General features: G+C 68.2%; 3 protein-coding genes across 3 annotated transcripts; 1 reads left to right on the top strand and 2 right to left on the bottom strand.

Moving 5' to 3' along the window:
- Nucleotides 1–971: 971 nt before the first annotated feature.
- Nucleotides 972–3,251, bottom strand: C21H2orf68 (chromosome 21 C2orf68 homolog). The gene is made up of 4 exons (XM_075724139.1): nt 3,157–3,251; nt 2,893–3,008; nt 1,948–2,066; nt 972–1,094 (listed from the first exon to the last, which is right to left on the bottom strand). The coding sequence occupies exons 1-4, from the start codon at nt 3,249–3,251 to the stop codon at nt 972–974; spliced, it is 453 nt and encodes a 150-aa protein (XP_075580254.1).
- A 409-nt stretch (nt 3,252–3,660) lies between these two features.
- On the top strand, nt 3,661–7,875 carry USP39 (ubiquitin specific peptidase 39). The gene is made up of 12 exons (XM_075724018.1): nt 3,661–4,009; nt 4,378–4,447; nt 4,586–4,680; nt 5,345–5,481; nt 5,567–5,719; nt 5,819–6,044; nt 6,127–6,204; nt 6,305–6,372; nt 6,459–6,790; nt 7,419–7,554; nt 7,645–7,731; nt 7,828–7,875. The coding sequence occupies exons 1-12, from the start codon at nt 3,661–3,663 to the stop codon at nt 7,873–7,875; spliced, it is 1,779 nt and encodes a 592-aa protein (XP_075580133.1).
- A 370-nt stretch (nt 7,876–8,245) lies between these two features.
- On the bottom strand, nt 8,246–18,139 carry SFTPB (surfactant protein B). Its single transcript, XM_075724101.1, has 8 exons — nt 18,076–18,139; nt 16,822–16,946; nt 14,560–14,628; nt 14,346–14,471; nt 12,311–12,392; nt 9,869–10,224; nt 8,377–8,466; nt 8,246–8,281 (listed from the first exon to the last, which is right to left on the bottom strand). The coding sequence occupies exons 1-8, from the start codon at nt 18,137–18,139 to the stop codon at nt 8,246–8,248; spliced, it is 948 nt and encodes a 315-aa protein (XP_075580216.1).
- Nucleotides 18,140–18,433: the final 294 nt, after the last annotated feature.

The following is an 18,433-nucleotide window of genomic DNA, read 5'->3' as shown; positions in this document are numbered from 1 at the left end:
ACCCTCCAATAACAAACCAGCAGGACCCACCCTGGGGAGACCCTACAATAACAAACCTGCAGGACCTTGCTTTGAGGAGACCCTACAATAAATAAGAACCGGGATTTGCTTTGGGGAGACCCTACAATAAATAAGAACCAGGATTTGCTTTGGGGAGACCCTACAATAACAGAGCAGCAGGATGATGTCTGGGGAGACCCTACAATAAATAAGAACCGGGATTTGCTTTGGGGAGACCCTACAATAACAAACCAGCAGGACCCGCCCTGGGGAGACCCTACAATAACAAACCTGCAGGACCTTGCTTTGAGGAGACCCTACAATAAATAAGAACCGGGATTTGCTTTGGGGAGACCCTACAATAACAAACCTGCAGGACCTTGCTTTGAGGAGACCCTACAATAAATAAGAACCGGGATTTGCTTTGGGGAGACCCTACAATAACAGAGCAGCAGGATGATGTCTGGGGAGGCCCTACAATAAATAAGAACCGGGATTTGCTTTGGGGAGACCCTACAATAACAGAGCAGCAGGATGATCTCTGGGGAGACCCTGCAATAAATAAGAACCGGGATTTGCTTTGGGGAGACCCTACAATAACAAACCAGCAGGACCCGCCCTGGGGAGACCCTACAATAAATAAGAACCGGGATTTGCTTTGGGGAGACCCTACAATAACAAACCAGCAGGACCCACCCTGAGGCCACCTGGCCTTGTCCCCAGGTACCACCGAGACGGGGGGGGGGGGGACCTGGGAGGGGACCCCGGGGACACGATGGCACCCGGGGAGGGGACGGGGACCGTGGGGCGGGGGGCACCCATGGGTGCCACAGTGGGGTCCCTCCTCCGTGCCTCAGTTTCCCCACGCAGAGCCGGACGCCTCGCAGCACCTTTATTGTCACCAGGCAGCGGGTGGCACCCGTCCCGGGGGGTGGCACCCGTCCCGGGGGGGTGGCACCCATGGGACCCCGTCACCCCGTCCCCCGGCGCTTGCTGAGCTCGTCCTGCACCCGCTGGCAGAGGGCCCGGCGCAGGGCGGGCTCCAGCGGGCTCCGGGCGCACACCCGCTGCGTCACCTCCTCCGCGCTGTCACCCTGCGGCACCCGCCCCGTCACCCATGGGTGCCCCCCCCCCGCACACACTGCCCCTCCCCTTGCCCCCCTGTGCCCATGGGTGCCCGGACTCCCCCCTCCTTGCCCCCCACCCCCCTCCCATGGGTGCTCGGACTCCCCCCTCCTTGGGCTCCCCCCACACCCATGGGTGCTCGGACTCCCCCCCGAGTGTCCCCCCTCCTTCCTCCCCTGCACCCATGGGTGCCCAGACTCCCCCCCCAACTGACTGTCCCCCCTCCTTGCCCCCCCCCCCAAGTCCCCTGCACCCATGGGTGCCCAGACTCCCCCTTCCTTGCCCCCCCCCATGGGTGCCTGGACTCCCCCCTGAGTGTCCCCCCTCCTTCCTCCCCTGCACCCATGGGTGCCCAGACTCCCCCCTCCCAAGTGTCCCCCCTCCTTGCCCCCCCCCCCAAGTCCCCTGCACCCATGGGTGCCCAGACTCCCCCCTCCTTGCCCCCCACCCCCCCCATTGGTGCCTGGACTCTCCCTTGAGTGTCCCCCCTCCTTCCTCCCCTGCACCCATGGGTGCCCAGACTCCCCCCCCCCAACTGAGTGTCCCCCCTCCTTGCCCCCCTCCCACACCCCTGCACCCATGGGTGCCCAGACTCCCCCCTCCTTGGCCCCCCCGACACCCATGGGTGCCCAGACTCCCCCCCCCACTCACTGTCCCCCCTCCTTCCTCCCCTGCACCCATGGGTGCCCAGACTCCCCCCTCCCAAGTGTCCCCCTTCCTTGCCCCCCTCCCACCCCCCTGCACCCATGGGTGCCCGGACTCCCCCCACACTGAGCATCCCCCCCCCGCCCCCCTGGGTGCCCGCGCTCCCCCCGCACCCACCCGGTGCACGATGACGGCGGTGACGCGCCCGTCGTCCCCCTCGTACTCCAGGCAGAAGAGCCGGGGCCCACGGGGGTCGGCGGGGGGGGGGCCCGGGCTGGCGTCACCCCCGGCCCCCCCTGCGGCACCGGCACCCTCAGGGGGCTGCCAGGGCCCCCCCGCCCACCCAGGGGTGCCCCCAGCCCCAGCACCCCCTGGGTGCCCCCCCCCACTTCCCTGCCCACCCTTGGGTGCCCCCCCAATCACCCCCTTGGGAACCTCCCCATGTCCCCCCCACCCTTGGGTGCCCCCCACAGGGGTGCCCCCCCAATCACTCCCTTGGGAACCTCCCCATGTCCCCCCCACCCTTGGGTGCCCCCCATTCCTGTCTCCCTTGGGTGCCCCCCACAGGGGTGCCCCCTCCAATCACCCCCTTGGGCACCTCCCCATGTCCCCCCCACCCTTGGGTGCCCCCCCCATGCCTCAGCCCACCCTGGGGTGCCCCCCCCCCCCCCAGGGGTGCCCTCATCTCCACCACCCCCTTGGGTGCCCCCCCCACTCCCCAGCCCACCCTTGGGTGCTCCCCACCCCTGTCATCCCCTTCAGTGCCCCCCCAGGGGTGCCCCCCATCCCCAACCCTCTCTTGGGTGCCCCCCCATGTCCCCCCCCAGCTATGGGTGCCCACCCCAATCACCTCCCCATGTCCCCCCCACACCTCTGTCTCCCTTGGGTGCCCCCCATGCCCCCCCACCCATGGGTGCCCCCCCATCCCTGTCTCCCTTGGGTGCCCCCCATGTCCCAGCCCACCCTGGGGTCTCTCCCATGCCCCCCCACCCATGGGTGCCCCCCATCCCTGTCTCCCTTGGGTGCCCCCCATGTCCCAGCCCACCTTGGGGTCTCTCCCATGCCCCCCCCCCCCGCCTCAGCCCACCCTGGGGTCCCCCCACCCCGGGTGCCCCCGCTCACCGGGCCGCCGGGGCCGGTACACCGGCTGGTCGGGGCGGCGGGGCCGGGGGGGGGTCGGGGTGAGCCGGCCCCGCGCCCGCCCCCGCGCCTGCCGCACCGCCCGCTCGTAGGCGTCCCTGCGCACCGGGGGAGCGGGGAGTTACCGGGGGGGGGGGGATCGGACACCGAGGGTGTCACGGGGGGGTCCCGGGGCCGCGCGGAGCCGGGGCTGGGGGGGTCCCCAGGAGGCCCCGGGCCGGTTCAAGGCCCTAGCGGTGCCGGTACCTGGCGATCTGGTTGCGGCGGATGTGCCGCACGAAGCCGTGGCTCATATCGAGTCGCCCACCCGGCCGGCAGCGCCAGCCCGCGGCCGCCTCCATCGGCCGCCGCCACCGGGGCCAGCCTACGGGGGGAGTGAGGGGGGGGGCCGCGGGCGGGGCTGCCCCGCCGGTACCGGGACGCGGTCCCTTTAAAAGCCCCGCCGGCCGCCGCGGGCCCAGCGCGCATGCGCTAGCTGGGGGCGCCTAAGTGCGCAGGCGCAGAAGCGGCACCGCCCACCCCTGGCGGCCGCGCACATGCGCAGTAGCCAGGAGGCGGTGCCGCCGCCGCCGGTTGGCCAAAGGCGCATGCGCGGAGACCGCTGTGGCACTTCTGCGCATGCGTAGTACTCCTCGGCGCACGGTTTGGCTCCGCCCCCTCCGTCGCGCCTGCGTGGTGCATCCTCCGCGCCTGCGCACTGCGGCCCCCGCGCCTGCGCACTGCGGCCCCCGCGCCGGCGCGGCGGGCGGGATGTCGAGCCGCGGGAAGCGGGAGCGGGAGCGGGAGGCCCGGGCGGCCCCGCGGGGGGCGGGCGGCGGCGGCTCCTCTTCCTCCTCCTCCTCCTCGCGGGGCTCGTCGCGGAGCCGCCGGGAGGGGGAGGCGGAGCGGTCCCGGGGGCGGCGGGAGGCGGAGCGGGACCGCGGGCGGCGGGAGGCGGCGGAGGCCGGCCTGTCCCTCCCGCTCCCGGTGGATCCCGCCCGTATCAAGCGTGAGCCGGGCAGCGGTACCGGCTCCTGGGGGGGCTCCGCCACCGGCCCGGTGCGGGTCAAGCGTGAGCGTGAGCCCGATGGCGACTCCGACCCTGAGCCCGAGCCCACCGGTGGGCACCGGGAGTGCGGGGGGGGGACCGGGGCGTACGGGGGGACCGAGTGCACGGGGGGGCACCGGGGCGGGAGGACACCGGGGCGTACGGGGGGCGCCGGGGCTGATCCTGGGGGTCCCGGGTTTAGGTCTGGGGCGGGGGGGGAAGCACCGGCGGGGAACCGGGGCTCAGCCCCGGGGGTGCTTAAGCGGGGGCGGGGGGGCATCTGCTCCATCTCTGACACAGGGCATCACCCCGAGCCCCCTGTGCCCCCGCCGCTAATGACCCCCCTTCGCTAATGCCCCCCCAGCCGCTAACGAGCCCCCTTTGTTAACGCCCCCCCTTCATTAACACCCCCTCTCCGCTAACGAGCCCTTCCCCTGCAGTGCGCTACGGCCGCTTCGACCCCGAGGACCAGCGCAGCCGGCACTGCCCCTACCTGGACACCATCAACAAGTGAGCGGGGGGGCGAGATGGGTCAGGGGCGTTTTGGGGTCCCCCAGGGGCTCCCCGCCTTCCTGGGGGTCCCTGCTGTCCCTGGGGGTTCCCCCCTGCCCCCCCAGCCCCCCCTGCAGCTCTGTCCCTCTGTCCCAGGAGCGTCCTGGACTTTGATTTCGAGAAGCTCTGCTCCATCTCCCTGTCCCACATCAACGTCTACGCCTGCCTCGTCTGCGGGAAGTACTTCCAGGGTGAGCCCCCCCGGGGAGCAGGGTGCTGCTGGGGGGGACACGGGGGCTGCCTGGGGGCTGGGGTGCTGCCAGGGGGACATGGGGGACACCCGAGGCTGGGGTGCTGCTGGGGACCAGGGTTATGGCCAGGGGGGACACAGGGGACACCCAGGGACTGGGATACTGCTGGGGGGGGGACACAGGGGACATGCAGGGGCCAAAGTGCTGCCTGTGGGACACACAGGGGACATGCAGGGGCCAGGGTGCTGCTTGGGGGGACATGGGGGGCACTCTGGGGACCGGGGTGCTGCCCAAGGGACACCCAGGGACCAGGGTGCTGCTGGGGGGGGACATAGGGGACACCCAGAGGCTGGGGTGCTGCTGGGCGGGGGACCCCCAGGGGCCAAGGTGCTGCTAAGGGGGACAGAGGCGACATCCAGGGATGGGTGGGGAGCACAGAGGACCCCCAGGGGCCGGGCTGCTGCCGAGGGGGGCATGGGGACACTGGGGGTGGGCAGAAGCAGCCTCCGGATGCGGGTGGGGAATCGCTTGCGTCCCATCTCTGTGTTCTCCTGGGTTTTCCATCCCCCCTCTCCCCTCCGGGGACCCGAGGCTCCCCCCGACCCCCCCACCGCCCCCTCGAGCCCCCCCCAAACCTTCCTTGACCCCCTGCTCTTCCCCACAGGCCGCGGGCTGAAGTCTCACGCCTACATCCACAGCGTCCAGTTCAGCCACCATGTCTTCCTCAACCTCCACACCCTCAAGTTTTATTGCCTGCCTGACAACTACGAGATCATCGACTCCTCGCTGGAGGACATCACGGTGCGGTGGGGACCGAGCTGCCCCGGGTCGGGGGGTTCAGCTTCATGTCCCCCCTGCCTTTTCCGACGCTGTTTCTCTCCCGCAGTACGTGCTGAAGCCCACCTTCACCACGCAGCAGATCACCAACCTGGACAAGCAGGCCAAGCTCTCCCGTGCCTACGACGGCACCACATACCTGCCCGGCATCGTGGGGCTCAACAACATCAAAGCCAACGACTACGCCAATGCCGTCCTTCAGGTATCACTGGGGGGAGCTCCAGGCTTTGTTTTTGGGGTGAAACCCCCCCCAACCCCACCCCAGGGCTGACGGGGACGCTTCCCGGCTCCTCTCCTGCAGGCTTTATCCAACGTTCCGCCATTGAGGAATTATTTTTTGGAGGAAGAGAACTACAAGAGCATCCAGCGCCCACCCGGGGATATCATGTTCCTGCTGGTGCAGCGCTTCGGGGAGCTGATGCGGAAGCTGTGGAACCCCCGGAACTTCAAAGCGCACGTCTCGCCCCACGAGATGCTGCAGGCCGTGGTGCTCTGCAGCAAGAAGAACTTCCAGATCACCAAGCAAGGCGAGGAGCGGGATGGAATGGTGGTGGTGGGGTGGGCGCTGGTTCCGGCCCCCCAGGTTCTGATTTATCCCCTGGTTTGTAGGGGACGGGGTGGACTTCCTCTCCTGGTTCCTGAATGCGCTGCACTCGGCCCTGGGCGGCACGAAGAAGAAGAAGAAAAGTGAGCGGAGGGCGACGAAGGCCCCTTATTCCCTTGGGGCACCCCCTTGGGTGACGCTCGTCACCCCTGGTCCCCCCTCAACGTCTTTCTGTCCCCGCAGCCATCGTCACCGACGTCTTCCAGGGCTCCATGCGCATCTTCACCAAAAAGCTGCCTCACCCGGACCTGGTGAGTACGTGGAGGGGGCAAAGGGGGGAGGTTCTCACCCCTGCGGGGGGTCTACAAGCCCCCTCTCTGAGCCCCATGTCCCGCAGCCGGCCGAGGAGAAGGCGCAGCTCTTGCAGAACACCGAGTACCAGGAGATGATGGTGGAATCCACCTTCATGTACCTGACGTTGGACCTTCCCACCGCCCCGCTCTACAAGGACGAGAAGGAGCAGCTCATCATCCCCCAGGTCCCCCTCTTCAGCATCTTGGCCAAATTCAATGGCGCTACCGAGAAGGAGTACAAGACCTACAAGGAGAACTTCCTCAAGCGCTTCCAGCTCACCAAGCTGCCTCCCTACCTCATCTTCTGCATCAAGCGCTTCACCAAGAACAACTTCTTCGTGGAGAAGAACCCCACCATCGTCAACTTCCCCATCACGTGAGTGGTGAAGACCCCTGGGTGGGTGTTTGGGGTCCCCATCTCCCTTTCCCTGCACCCCATTGAGGGTTGGGAAACGTTTAGGAGGAGTTTGTAAGCATCTAGGGGGGGTTGGAAGCATCTGGAAAATTTTGTGAGCGTTTAAGGGGGTGTTGCAAGTGTCTAGGGGAGGTCAAAAGCATCTGCGAGGGGTTTGTGGGCAGCTTGGAGGGGTTGAAAGCATCTGGAGGAGCTTGTGAGCATCTAAGGGGGTGTTATAAGTGCTTAGGGGGGGTTTGTGGCTGTCTAGGAGGGGTTTGTGGCTGTCTAGGAGGGGTTTGTGGCTGTCTGGGAGAGGTTTGCAAGCATCTAGGGGAGGTTGAAAGCATCTGGGGGGGTTGTGAGTATCTAAGGGGTGTTGTAAGTGTCTAGGGGAAGTTGAAAGCATTTGGCGGGGGTTGTGGGCAGCTAGGAGGGGTTTGTGGCCGTCTGGGGGGGGTTTGTGGCCATCTTGGAGAAGTTTGCAAGCATTTAGGAGGGGTTTGCAAGCGCCTAGGGGGGTTTGCGGGTGGCGTAGGGGCTCCCCTGGGGTCTGGGGGCTGGTGATGCCCAGCTGAGGGGTGCCGGGTGCTGCGGGGGGGCCCCCCAGGAACGTGGACCTGCGGGAGTACCTGTCGGAGGAGGTGCAGGCAGCGCACACCAACACCACCTACGACCTCATCGCCAACATCGTGCACGACGGGAAGCCCTCCGAGGGCTCCTACCGCATCCACGTGCTGCACCACGTGAGTGTCCCCCGTCCCCAAGGCGAGGGGGGGGTGGCAAGGGGGGTGGCCCCCCCAGCCTCACCTCTGTCCCCTCCCGTCCCCTTGCAGGGCACGGGGAAGTGGTACGAGCTGCAGGACCTGCAGGTGACCGACATCTTGCCGCAGATGATCACGCTCTCGGAGGCGTACATCCAGGTGAGGGGCTTCGGTGACGGCGCGGGGGACGCTTGTCACCCCCCCCAAAACATCCCCTCGTACCCCCCTGACCCCCCCACCCTTGCTCTGCCGCAGATCTGGAAGCGACGCGAGGAGGACGAGACGAACCAACAAGGCGCCTGAGCCCCTCGGGGATGCCCGCAGCTCCCCCGGGGCTGCCTGTTCCCCACCCTGGGAGCACCTACAGCCCCCCCAGGGGCACCCAACCCCCCCCCCCGTGCCCCCCGCCCCCAATTAAAGGCCCCCCACTGTATTTTTGTAACCGTTTTCAGCCTTCGCTCCTCTTTGGACACGGGGCGGGCGCAGGTTGTGGTTTTCGCAGCTTTGGCAGGTGCGAAAACCCGCCTGCTTTCTGAGAAAGCTGCCCCCCCGCCCTGCACCCTGTCACCCCCCCTGCTGCACCCTGAAACACCCCGAAAAAGTGGGGAAACTGAGGCAGGGCGGTATCCAAGCTTTATTTGGGGGCAGGCAGGGGGTACTCCTCGTGCCCCCCCTACAGCCAGACGTGCTCCTGGCAGTGCTGCAGGGCCTGGGGGAGAGCGGGGGGGGTGAGCTGGGGGGCGAGGCGGGTGCCAGCCCCCCACCTTTGTCCCCTTTGTGTCCCCCGCCTCGTCCCCAGCTCACCTGGCAGCGGCGGGCGGCCTCGGGGCTGGAGCACCAGTAGGTCGGGCCCAGGGCGCAGGGTCCCAGGTTTGGGGACAGTGCAGGGAGGTCCTTGCGGGGTGGGGACACGGGTGTCAGGGTGGGGACACCCCCGGGACCCCCCTTCCCAGGGCTGCGACATCCTCGGGGTGTCCCGTGGGGCTGTGGGACTCTCAGTGCCCCCCCTCCTTGGGGGGGGGGGTGTCCTGTACCCGGTGGCACCCCTGAGTGTGTCCCCAGGGGCTGTGACACCCTTGGGGACCCTGGCATGTTCTCTGGGGGCTGTGACACCTTTTGGGGACCTCGCTGTGTCCCCAGGGGTCCTGGCACCCCCTCGGGGATGTGGGACCCCTGGGTGTCTCCTCTGGGGCTGTGACACACCGGGATGTGTCCCCAGGGACTGTGACAGCTTTTGGGTCCCCAACATGTCCCCTTGGGGCTGTGACACCCCAGGATGTGGCCTCGGGACTGTGACACCCTCAGATGTGGCCCCAGGGGCTGTGACAGCTTTTGGGTCGCCAACATGTCCCCTTGGGGCTATGACACACCAGGATGTGGCCCCGGGACTGTGACACCCTCAGATGTGGCCCCAGGGGCTGCGACACCCCAGGATGTGGCCCCAGGGGCTGTGACATCTTTTGGGTTCCCAACATGTCCCCTCAGGGCTGTGACACCCTTAGATGTGTCCCTTGAGGCTGTGACACCCCAGGATGTGGCCCCAGGGGCTGTGACACCCTTTCGGTCCCCGACACGTCCCCTTGGGGCTGTGACACCCTGGAGGATGACTCTCAGGGCTGTGACACCCTTGGGTGTCCTGTCGCATCCCCGGGGACTGTGACCCTCGAGGCACGTCCCCGAGAGCTTAGCCTGTGGTGTCACCCCCGTCACCCTGTCTCACCCCATCGCCCCGTCACCCTGCCCCCCCGTCACCCTGCCCCCCGTCACCCTGCCACCCCGTCACCCCCATCACCCTGTCTCACCCCATCACCCTGTCTCACCCCATCACCTGCCACCCCATCACCCTGTCTCACCCCATCACCCTGTCTCACCCCGTCACCCCATCACCCTGTCTCACCCCATCACCCTGCCACCCCATCACCCCATCGCCCCGTCACCCTGCCCCCCCGTCACCCTGCCCCCCGTCACCCTGCCACCCCGTCACCCCGCCACCCCCGTCACCCCATCACCCTGTCTCACCCCATCACCTGCCACCCCATCACCCTGTCTCACCCCATCACCCTGTCTTACCCCATCACCCTGTCTCACCCCATCACCCCATCACCCTGCCACCCCATCACCCTGTCTCACCCCGTCACCCTGCCCCCCCGTCACCCTGCCCCCCCGTCACCCTGCCACCCCCGTCACCCCGTCACCCCATCACCCTGTCTCACCCCATCACCCTGTCTTACCCCATCACCCTGTCTCACCCCATCACCTGCCACCCTGTCACCCTGTCACCCCATCACCCGCTCACCTGGGTGCTGGCACAGGCAGCCGGCGGGGCCGCGGTCTCCCCGAGGGGACGCCAGGGAGGTGCCAAGGGGCCGGAGCCGTCCTCGGGGCGGCAGGCGAGGAGCAGGCGGCAGAGCAGGCGGGGGCCCAGGCGCCCCAGCACCCCCTCCAGCGCCAGCACCGCGTACCGCTGCGCCAGGCACTGGCACGCGCCCGCCACCGCCGCCGGCAGCACCCGGCACAGCCCTGCCGCCACCGTTGCCACCCCCTCCTTGGGGACGGCGGCCTCGGCGCGGGCCAGGAAGGTGCGGCACAACCAGCACAGCGGCAGCGGCACGGGCAGGGCCTCGCTGGCGGGCACCTGGGGACGGGCGTTCACTCTGGAGGCTAATGGTGGGGCTGCCGCCGCGCTTGGGCCCGCCGAGGGGCCTATGGCCGGCTGGGTGCCCGCGGAGGTGCCCCCGAGAGCGACCATGGCCACATAGGGGCCCATAGTGACGCCCGTGCGCGTACCCGCTGAGGGGACCCTACAGCGGCCTAGGTGGGCGCCCACGGAGATTCCCGCGTTTATGCCCATGGTTACGGCCATGTAGACGCCCGCGGAGGTGCCCCAGGGTGCCCAGGGAGGTGCCCACAGCCACCCATGGAGATGCCCAGACGCCCTCAGAGATGCCCACAGCCACCCATGGCCCTGCCCATGGAGGTGCCCAGACACCCATCGAGATGCCCACAGGCACCCATGGAGATGCCTGTGTCCATGCCCATGGAGATGCCCATGCCCATGGGGATGCCTAGACACCCATGGAGACACCCATGGCCATGGAGGTGCCCACAGGCACCCATGGAGATGCCCATGACCATGCCCATACCCATGGAGATGCCCATGGCCATGGAAGTGCCCACAGACACCCATGGAGATGCCCATGGCCATGCCCATACCCATGGAGATGTCCACAGAGACACCCATGGAGACACCCATGGCCATGGAAGTGCCCACAGACACCCATGGAGACACCCATGGCCATGGAGGTGCCCACAGATGCCCATGGAGATGCCCATGGCCATGCCCATACCCATGGAGATGTCCACAGAGACACCCATGGAGACGCCCATGGCCATGGAGGTGCCCACAGACACCCATGGAGATGCCCATGGCCATGCCCATACCCATGGAGATGTCCACAGAGACACCCATGGAGACGCCCATGGCCATGGAGGTGCCCACAGACACCCATGGAGATGCCCATGGCCATGCCCATACCCATGGAGATGTCCACAGAGACACCCATGGAGACGCCCATGGCCATGGAAGTGCCCACAGACACCCATGGAGATGCCCATGGCCATGCCCATACCCATGGAGATGTCCACAGAGACACCCATGGAGACGCCCATGGCCATGGAGGTGCCCACAGACACCCATGGAGATGCCCATGGCCATGCCCATACCCATGGAGATGTCCACAGAGACACCCATGGAGATGCCCATGGCCATGGAGGTGCCCACAGACACCCATGGAGATGCCCATGGCCATGGAGGTGCCCACAGGCACCCATGGAGATGCCCATGGCCATGCCCATACCCATGGAGATGTCCACAGAGACACCCATGGAGATGCCCATGGCCATGGAGGTGCCCACAGACACCCATGGAGATGCCCATACCCATGGAGATGTCCACAGAGACACCCATGGAGACACCCATGGCCATGGAAGTGCCCACAGACACCCATGGAGATGCCCATGGCCATGCCCATACCCATGGAGATGTCCACAGAGACACCCATGGAGACACCCATGGCCATGGAAGTGCCCACAGACACCCATGGAGATGCCCATGGCCATGCCCATACCCATGGAGATGTCCACAGAGACACCCATGGAGACACCCATGGCCATGGAAGTGCCCACAGACACCCATGGAGACACCCATGGCCATGGAGGTGCCCACAGATGCCCATGGAGATGCCCATGGCCATGCCCATACCCATGGAGATGTCCACAGAGACACCCATGGAGACACCCATGGCCATGGAAGTGCCCACAGACACCCATGGAGACACCCATGGCCATGGAGGTGCCCACAGATGCCCATGGAGATGCCCATGGCCATGCCCATACCCATGGAGATGTCCACAGAGACACCCATGGAGACGCCCATGGCCATGGAGGTGCCCACAGACACCCATGGAGATGCCCATGGCCATGGAGGTGCCCACAGGCACCCATGGAGATGCCCATGGCCATGCCCATACCCATGGAGATGTCCACAGAGACACCCATGGAGACACCCATGGCCATGGAGGTGCCCACAGACACCCATGGAGATGCCCATGGCCATGCCCATGGAGGTGCCCACAGATGCCCATGGAGACACCCGTGGCCATGCCCATGCCGACGCCCAGTAGCCCCCATGCCCGCGTCCCCGGGCCACCCACCGCCCCCACCCCGCGTACCTGCAGACGGGCCCCAAGGGGGGGCACGGCCGGGACCCCCCCGCGCTCCTCTGGGCACAGCTCCAGGCGGGCGCAGACGGCCGAGGGCTTCTGGGGGCAGGAGGGCACCCGGCGGGGGTCACCCTGCTGGCGCGGTGCCCCCGGCACCCCGGGGTGCCCCTGATCCCCCCAGCACCCCGAGGTGTCCCCAGCTGGCACGGTGTCCCCAAACCTCCCGGCACCCCGCGGTGTCCCCAGCTGGCACGGTGTCCCCAATCCCCCCAGCACCCCGCGGTGTACCCAGTCCCCCCAGCACCCCGAGGTGTCCCCAGCTGGCAGTGTCCCCAAGCACCCCAAGGGGTCCCCAAATGGCATGGTGTCCCCAAACTTCCCAGCACCCTGAGGCAGCGTGTCCCAGCTGGCACAGTGTCCCCAGTCCCCCCAGCACCCCATGGTGTCCCCAATCCCCCCAGCACCCCGTGGTGTCCCCAGTCCCCCCAGCACCCCGAGGTGTCCCCAGCACCCCACGGTGTCCCCAATCCCCCTGTCCCCAATCCCCCCAGCACCCCAAGGTGTCCCCAGTCCCCCCAACACCCCACGGTGTCCCCAGCTGGCACGGTGTCCCCAATCCCCCCAGCACCCCACGGTGTCCCCAGTCCCCCCAGCACCCCGCGGTGTCCCCAGCACCCCACGGTGTCCCCAAATGGCACGGTGTCCCCAGTCCCCCCAACACCCCACAGTGTCCCCAAACCTCCCAGCACCCCGCGGTGTCCCCAAATGGCACGGTGTCCCCAATCCCCCTGTCCCCAATCCCCCCAGCACCCCGCGGTGTCCCCAAATGGCACGATGTCCCCAGTCCCCCTGTCCCCAGTCCCCCCAGCACCCCGTGGTGTCCCCAGTCCCCCCAGCACCCCGAGGTGTCCCCAGCACCCCACGGTGTCCCCAATCCCCCTGTCCCCAATCCCCCCAGCACCCCAAGGAGTCCCCAGTCCCCCCAACACCCCACGGTGTCCCCAGCTGGCACGGTGTCCCCAATCCCCCCAGCACCCCGCGGTGTCCCCAGTCCCCCCAGCACCCCGCGGTGTCCCCAGCACCCCACGGTGTCCCCAAATGGCACGGTGTCCCCAGTCCCCCCAACACCCCACAGTGTCCCCAAACCTCCCAGCACCCCGCGGTGTCCCCAAATGGCACGGTGTCCCCAATCCCCCTGTCCCCAATCCCCCCAGCACCCCGCGGTGTCCCCAGTCCCCCCAGCACCCCAAGGTGTCCCCAAATGGCACGGTGTCCCCAGTCCCCCTGTCCCCAATCCCCCCAGCACCCTGAGGTGTCCCCAAATGGCACGATGTCCCCAGTCCCCCTGTCCCCAATCCCCCCAGCACCCCGAGGTGTCCCCAAATGGCACGATGTCCCCAGTCCCCCTGTCCCCAGTCCCCCCAGCACCCCAAGGTGTCCCCAAATGGCACGGTGTCCCCAGTGCCCCCAGCACCCCAAGGTGTCCCCAAATGGCACGGTGTCCCCAATCCCCCTGTCCCCAGTCCCCCCAGCACCCCGCGGTGTCCCCAGCACCCCACGGTGTCCCCAGTCCCCCCAGCACCCTGAGGTGTCCCCAAATGGCACGGTGTCCCCAATCCCCCTGTCCCCAATCCCCCCAGCACCCCATGGTGTCCCCAGCTGGCACGGTGTCCCCAATCCCCCCAGCACCCCACGGTGTCCCCAGTCCCCCCAGCACCCCGCGGTGTCCCCAAATGGCACGGTGTCCCCAGTCCCCCTGTCCCCAGTCCCCCCAGCACCCCACGGTGTCCCCAGTCCCCCCAGCACCCCAAGGTGTCCCCAAATGGCACGGTGTCCCCAGTCCCCCCAGCACCCCAAGGTGCCCCCAAATGGCACGGTGTCCCCAGTCCCCCTGTCCCCAATCCCCCCAGCACCCCAAGGTGTCCCCAAATGGCACGGTGTCCCCAATCCCCCTGTCCCCAATCCCCCCCGCACCCCGCGGTGTCCCCAATCCCCCCAGCACCCCGCGCCGCCCCCGCCCCCGCGCCGCAGCACCCAGGGGTGCCCACTCACGAGGCGCCCCTCGAGGTCGGCGAGGAGGAGGCCGAAGTACTCATGCACCAGGTTCTGGCAGGGCGGCACCATGGTGGGCACCGGCAGCGCCGCGCACTCCCGCCGCAGGAAGCCCTCCACGGCCGCCTGCGCCCACGGCCACCATGGCACCCACGCTGGCACCCACGGTGGCCGCCCCGCGCCCGCCCCGCGCCCGCCCCGGCCCCGTGGGCACCTTGGTGGCCGACTCGTTGGCCATGCGGGTGAGGAGGGTGACGATCTGCTGGCAGTCGGCGCACATGTCCTGCGGGAGCTGGCAGCGGGCACGGCGACGTGGGGACGTGGGTTGTGACGTGGGGACGGGGGGACACGGGGGCGTGGGGACGGGGGGCGTGGGGACATGGGGAGATGGGGACATGGAGGCATGGGGGCGTGGGGATGTGGGGATGTGGGGACGGGGGGCGTGGGGACGTGGGGAGATGGGGACATGGAGGATTGGGGACATGGGGGCATGGGGACGTGGGGATGTGGGGACGTGGGGACATCGGGAGATGGGGACGGAGGATTGGGGACGTGGGGATGTGGGGACAGGGGGCATAGGGACGTGGGGAGATGGGGACACGGAGGCATGGGGGCGTGGGGACGTGGGGATGTGGGGACGGGGGGCGTGGGGACGTGGGGAGATGGGGACATGTAGGATTGGGGACATGGGGGCATGGGGACGTGGGGATGTGGGGACGTGGGGGCATGGGGACGGGGGGCATAGGGACGTGGGGAGATGGGGACATGGAGGCATGGGGGCGTGGGGATGTGGGGATGTGGGGACGGGGGGCGTGGGGACGTGGGGAGATGGGGACATGTAGGATTGGGGACATGGGGGCATGGGGACGTGGGGATGTGGGGACGTGGGGGCATGGGGACGGGGGGAGATGGGGACATGGAGGATTGGGGACATGGGGGCATGGGGACGTGGGGATGTGGGGACGTGGGGGCATGGGGACGGGGGGCATAGGGACGTGGGGAGATGGGGACATGGAGGATTGGGGACATGGGGGCATGGGGACGTGGGGATGTGGGGACGTGGGGACGGGGGGCATAGGGACGTGGGGAGGTGGGGTATGGGACATGGCGGATTGGGGACATTGGGAGATGGGGACATGGGGGCATGGGGATGTGGGGATGGGGGGCATGGGGACATGGGGAGGTGGGGACACGGGGGCGTGGGGACATCGGGAGATGGGGACGGAGGATTGGGGACGTGGGGATGTGGGGACAGGGGGCATGGGGACGTGGGGAGATGGGGACATGGGGACGTCGGGATGTGGGGACGTGTGACGTGGGGACGGGGGGCATGGGGACGTGGGGAGGTGGTGTATGGGACATGGCGGATTGGGGACGTGGGGAGAGGGGACACGGGGGCATGGGGACATGGGGATGTGGGGACACGGGGGCATGGGGACGTTGGGAGATGGGGACATGGGGACGTCGGGATGTGGGGACGTGTGACGTGGGGATGGGGGGCATGGGGAGGTGGGGACACGGGGGCGTGGGGACATCGGGAGATGGGGACACGGAGGATTGGGGACATGGGGATGTGGGGACACGGGGGCATGGGGATGTGGGGAGATGGGGACACGGGGGCGTGGGAATGTGGGGACATGGGGGCATGGGGACATGGGGAGATGGGGACACGGGGGCGTGGGAATGTGGGGACAGGTGGCATGGGGACGTGGGGTGATGGGGACACGGGGGCGTGGGAATGTGGGGACGGGGGGACGTGGGGCATGGGGACATTGGGAGGTGGGGACACGGAGGATTGGGGACGTGGGGAGATGGGGACATGGAGGATTGGGGGCATGGGGACGTCGGGATGTGGGGACGTGTGACATGGGGACGGGGGGCATGGGGACGTGGGGAGGTGGTGTATGGGACATGGCGGATTGGGGACGTGGGGAGATGGGGACACGGGGGCATGGGGACATGGGGATGTGGGGACACGGGGGCATGGGGACGTTGGGAGATTTGGGAGATGGGGATATGGGACATGGGGACGTTAGGGGCATGGGGGCTTTGGGAGGTGGGGACTTGGGGACGTTGGGAGTTTTGGGAGATGGGGACATGGGGGAACAGGGGCATGGGGATGTTGGGAGATTTGGGAGACGGGGACTTGGGGGAATGGGGACGTGGGGATGTTGGGAGATGGGATCATGGGGACATGGGGGCATTGGGAGATGGGGACTTTGGGGAATGGGGCCATGGGGATGTTGGGAGATTCGGGAGACGGGGACTTGGGGGAATGGTGACATGGGGGGACATGGGGAAATTGGGAGATGGGGACTTGGGGACATGGGGGGACGTTGGGAGATGGGGACATGGAGGAATGGGGCCATGGGGCGTAGGGTGTGGGGCCATGGAGGGGCACTGGGCCATTTGGGGGGCATGGGGACGAAGGGAGGGGCCGTGGGGCGCGGTGGGGCCGTGGGCCGCGGGGTCTCACCGTGGTGGGGGCTGCCCCGGGGGGGCTGGCGCAGCGCCCCAGGGCCCCGCAGCGCAGCAGCGTCTCCCAGCTCTGGCAGCGGGCGGGGGGGGACCCCCCGCAGCGCTCCCCTGGCACCCCCAGCCCTGCGGCTGCCGTCAGCACCCGGCACCCCGGCCCCGGGGGCACCCAGGCCTCCAGGACCCCCCCCCAATACCCCCCCAAGGTGCCCCCCCAGCCCTCATGGGGCATCCAGGACCCCCCCCAATGTCCCTCCCCAGTGCCCCACCCCACCCCAAGACCCCGAAAGGGGACCCAGGCGTCCAGGACCCCCCACCCAAACCCCCACCACCACCCTCAAGAGGGGACCCAGGCGTCCGGCACCCCCCACCCACCCTCAAGAGGGCACCCAGGCCTCCAGGACCCCCCTCCATAGGGTCCCCACAGGGGTGCACCCAGCTTTGGGAGGGGTAGCACCCAGCTTTGGGGGGTCACGCAGATCTGGAGGTGCACCCAGCTCTGGGGGGTGCACCCAGTCTCGGAGCGGGGCACCAAGTTTTGGGAGAGGTAGCACCTAGCTCTGGGGTTGCACTCAGCTCTGGGGGTGCACCCAGCTTTGGGAGGGGGGTCACTGAGATCTGGGGGTGCACCCAGCCTTGGAGGGGGGCACCAAGCTTTGGGAGCGGTAGCACCCAGCTCTGGGGTTGCACCCAGCTCTGGGGGTGCACCCAGCTTTGGGGATGCACCCAGTTTTGGGGGAGCACCCAGCTTTGGGGGGGGGTAGCACCCAGCTCTGGGGTTGTACCCAGCTCTGGGGTTGCACCCAGTTTTGGGAGCGGTAGCACCCAGCTCTGGGGGTGCACCCAGCCTTGGGGGGGAGCACCAAGCTTTGGGAGCGGTAGCACCCAGCTTTGGGGATGCACCCAGCTTTGGGGGGAGCACCCAGCTTTGGGAGCGGTAGCACCCAGCTTTGGGGATGCACCCAGCCTTGGGGGGGAGCACCAAGCTTTGGGAGCGGTAGCACCCAGCTTTGGGGATGCACCCAGCTTTGGGGGGAGCACCCAGCTTTGGGAGCGGTAGCACCCAGCTTTGGGGATGCACCCAGCTTTGGGGGGAGCACCCAGCTTTGGGAGCGGTAGCACCCAGCTTTGGGGATGCACCCAGCTTTGGGGGGAGCACCCAGCTTTGGGAGCGGTAGCACCCAGCTTTGGGGATGCACCCAGCTTTGGGGGGGGGGAGCTCTGGGGGTGCACCCAGTTTTGGGGGGGCCCCTACCTGGGGTGGCCCAGAGCAGGGCGAGGAGGAGCGCCAGCGCGGGTGACGGTGCCGACGGTGCCATGGCGGCGCTGGCAGGGCTGAACCCCGCGGCCTCTTATAGCCCGGGCGGGAGGTGGCCGCTGGGACGGTGCCAGCGCTGCGGGGACACGTGCGCCCCGGCCACGGGGACACCCCGCACCCCCTGCCCCCGTCCCCATGTCCCCCATCCCCCCCACGGCCCCGTCGGGGGTCCCCGCGTCGCCATCGCACCCCGGTGCCGCTGCTGCGGTGGCCAAAGCTTTATTGAGCTGGGAGGGACGGGGGGGGGGGCCCACGGCGTGGGGGGACAGCGCGGGGACGCCGGTGGCATCGGGGG

This window comes from Pelecanus crispus, chromosome 21 (genome assembly GCF_030463565.1).
Source record: "Pelecanus crispus isolate bPelCri1 chromosome 21, bPelCri1.pri, whole genome shotgun sequence".
Lineage (NCBI taxonomy): Eukaryota > Metazoa > Chordata > Aves > Pelecaniformes > Pelecanidae > Pelecanus > Pelecanus crispus.
The sequence above is the reverse complement of the archived record's forward strand: the minus strand, read 5'-3'. Positions and strand labels throughout refer to the sequence as shown.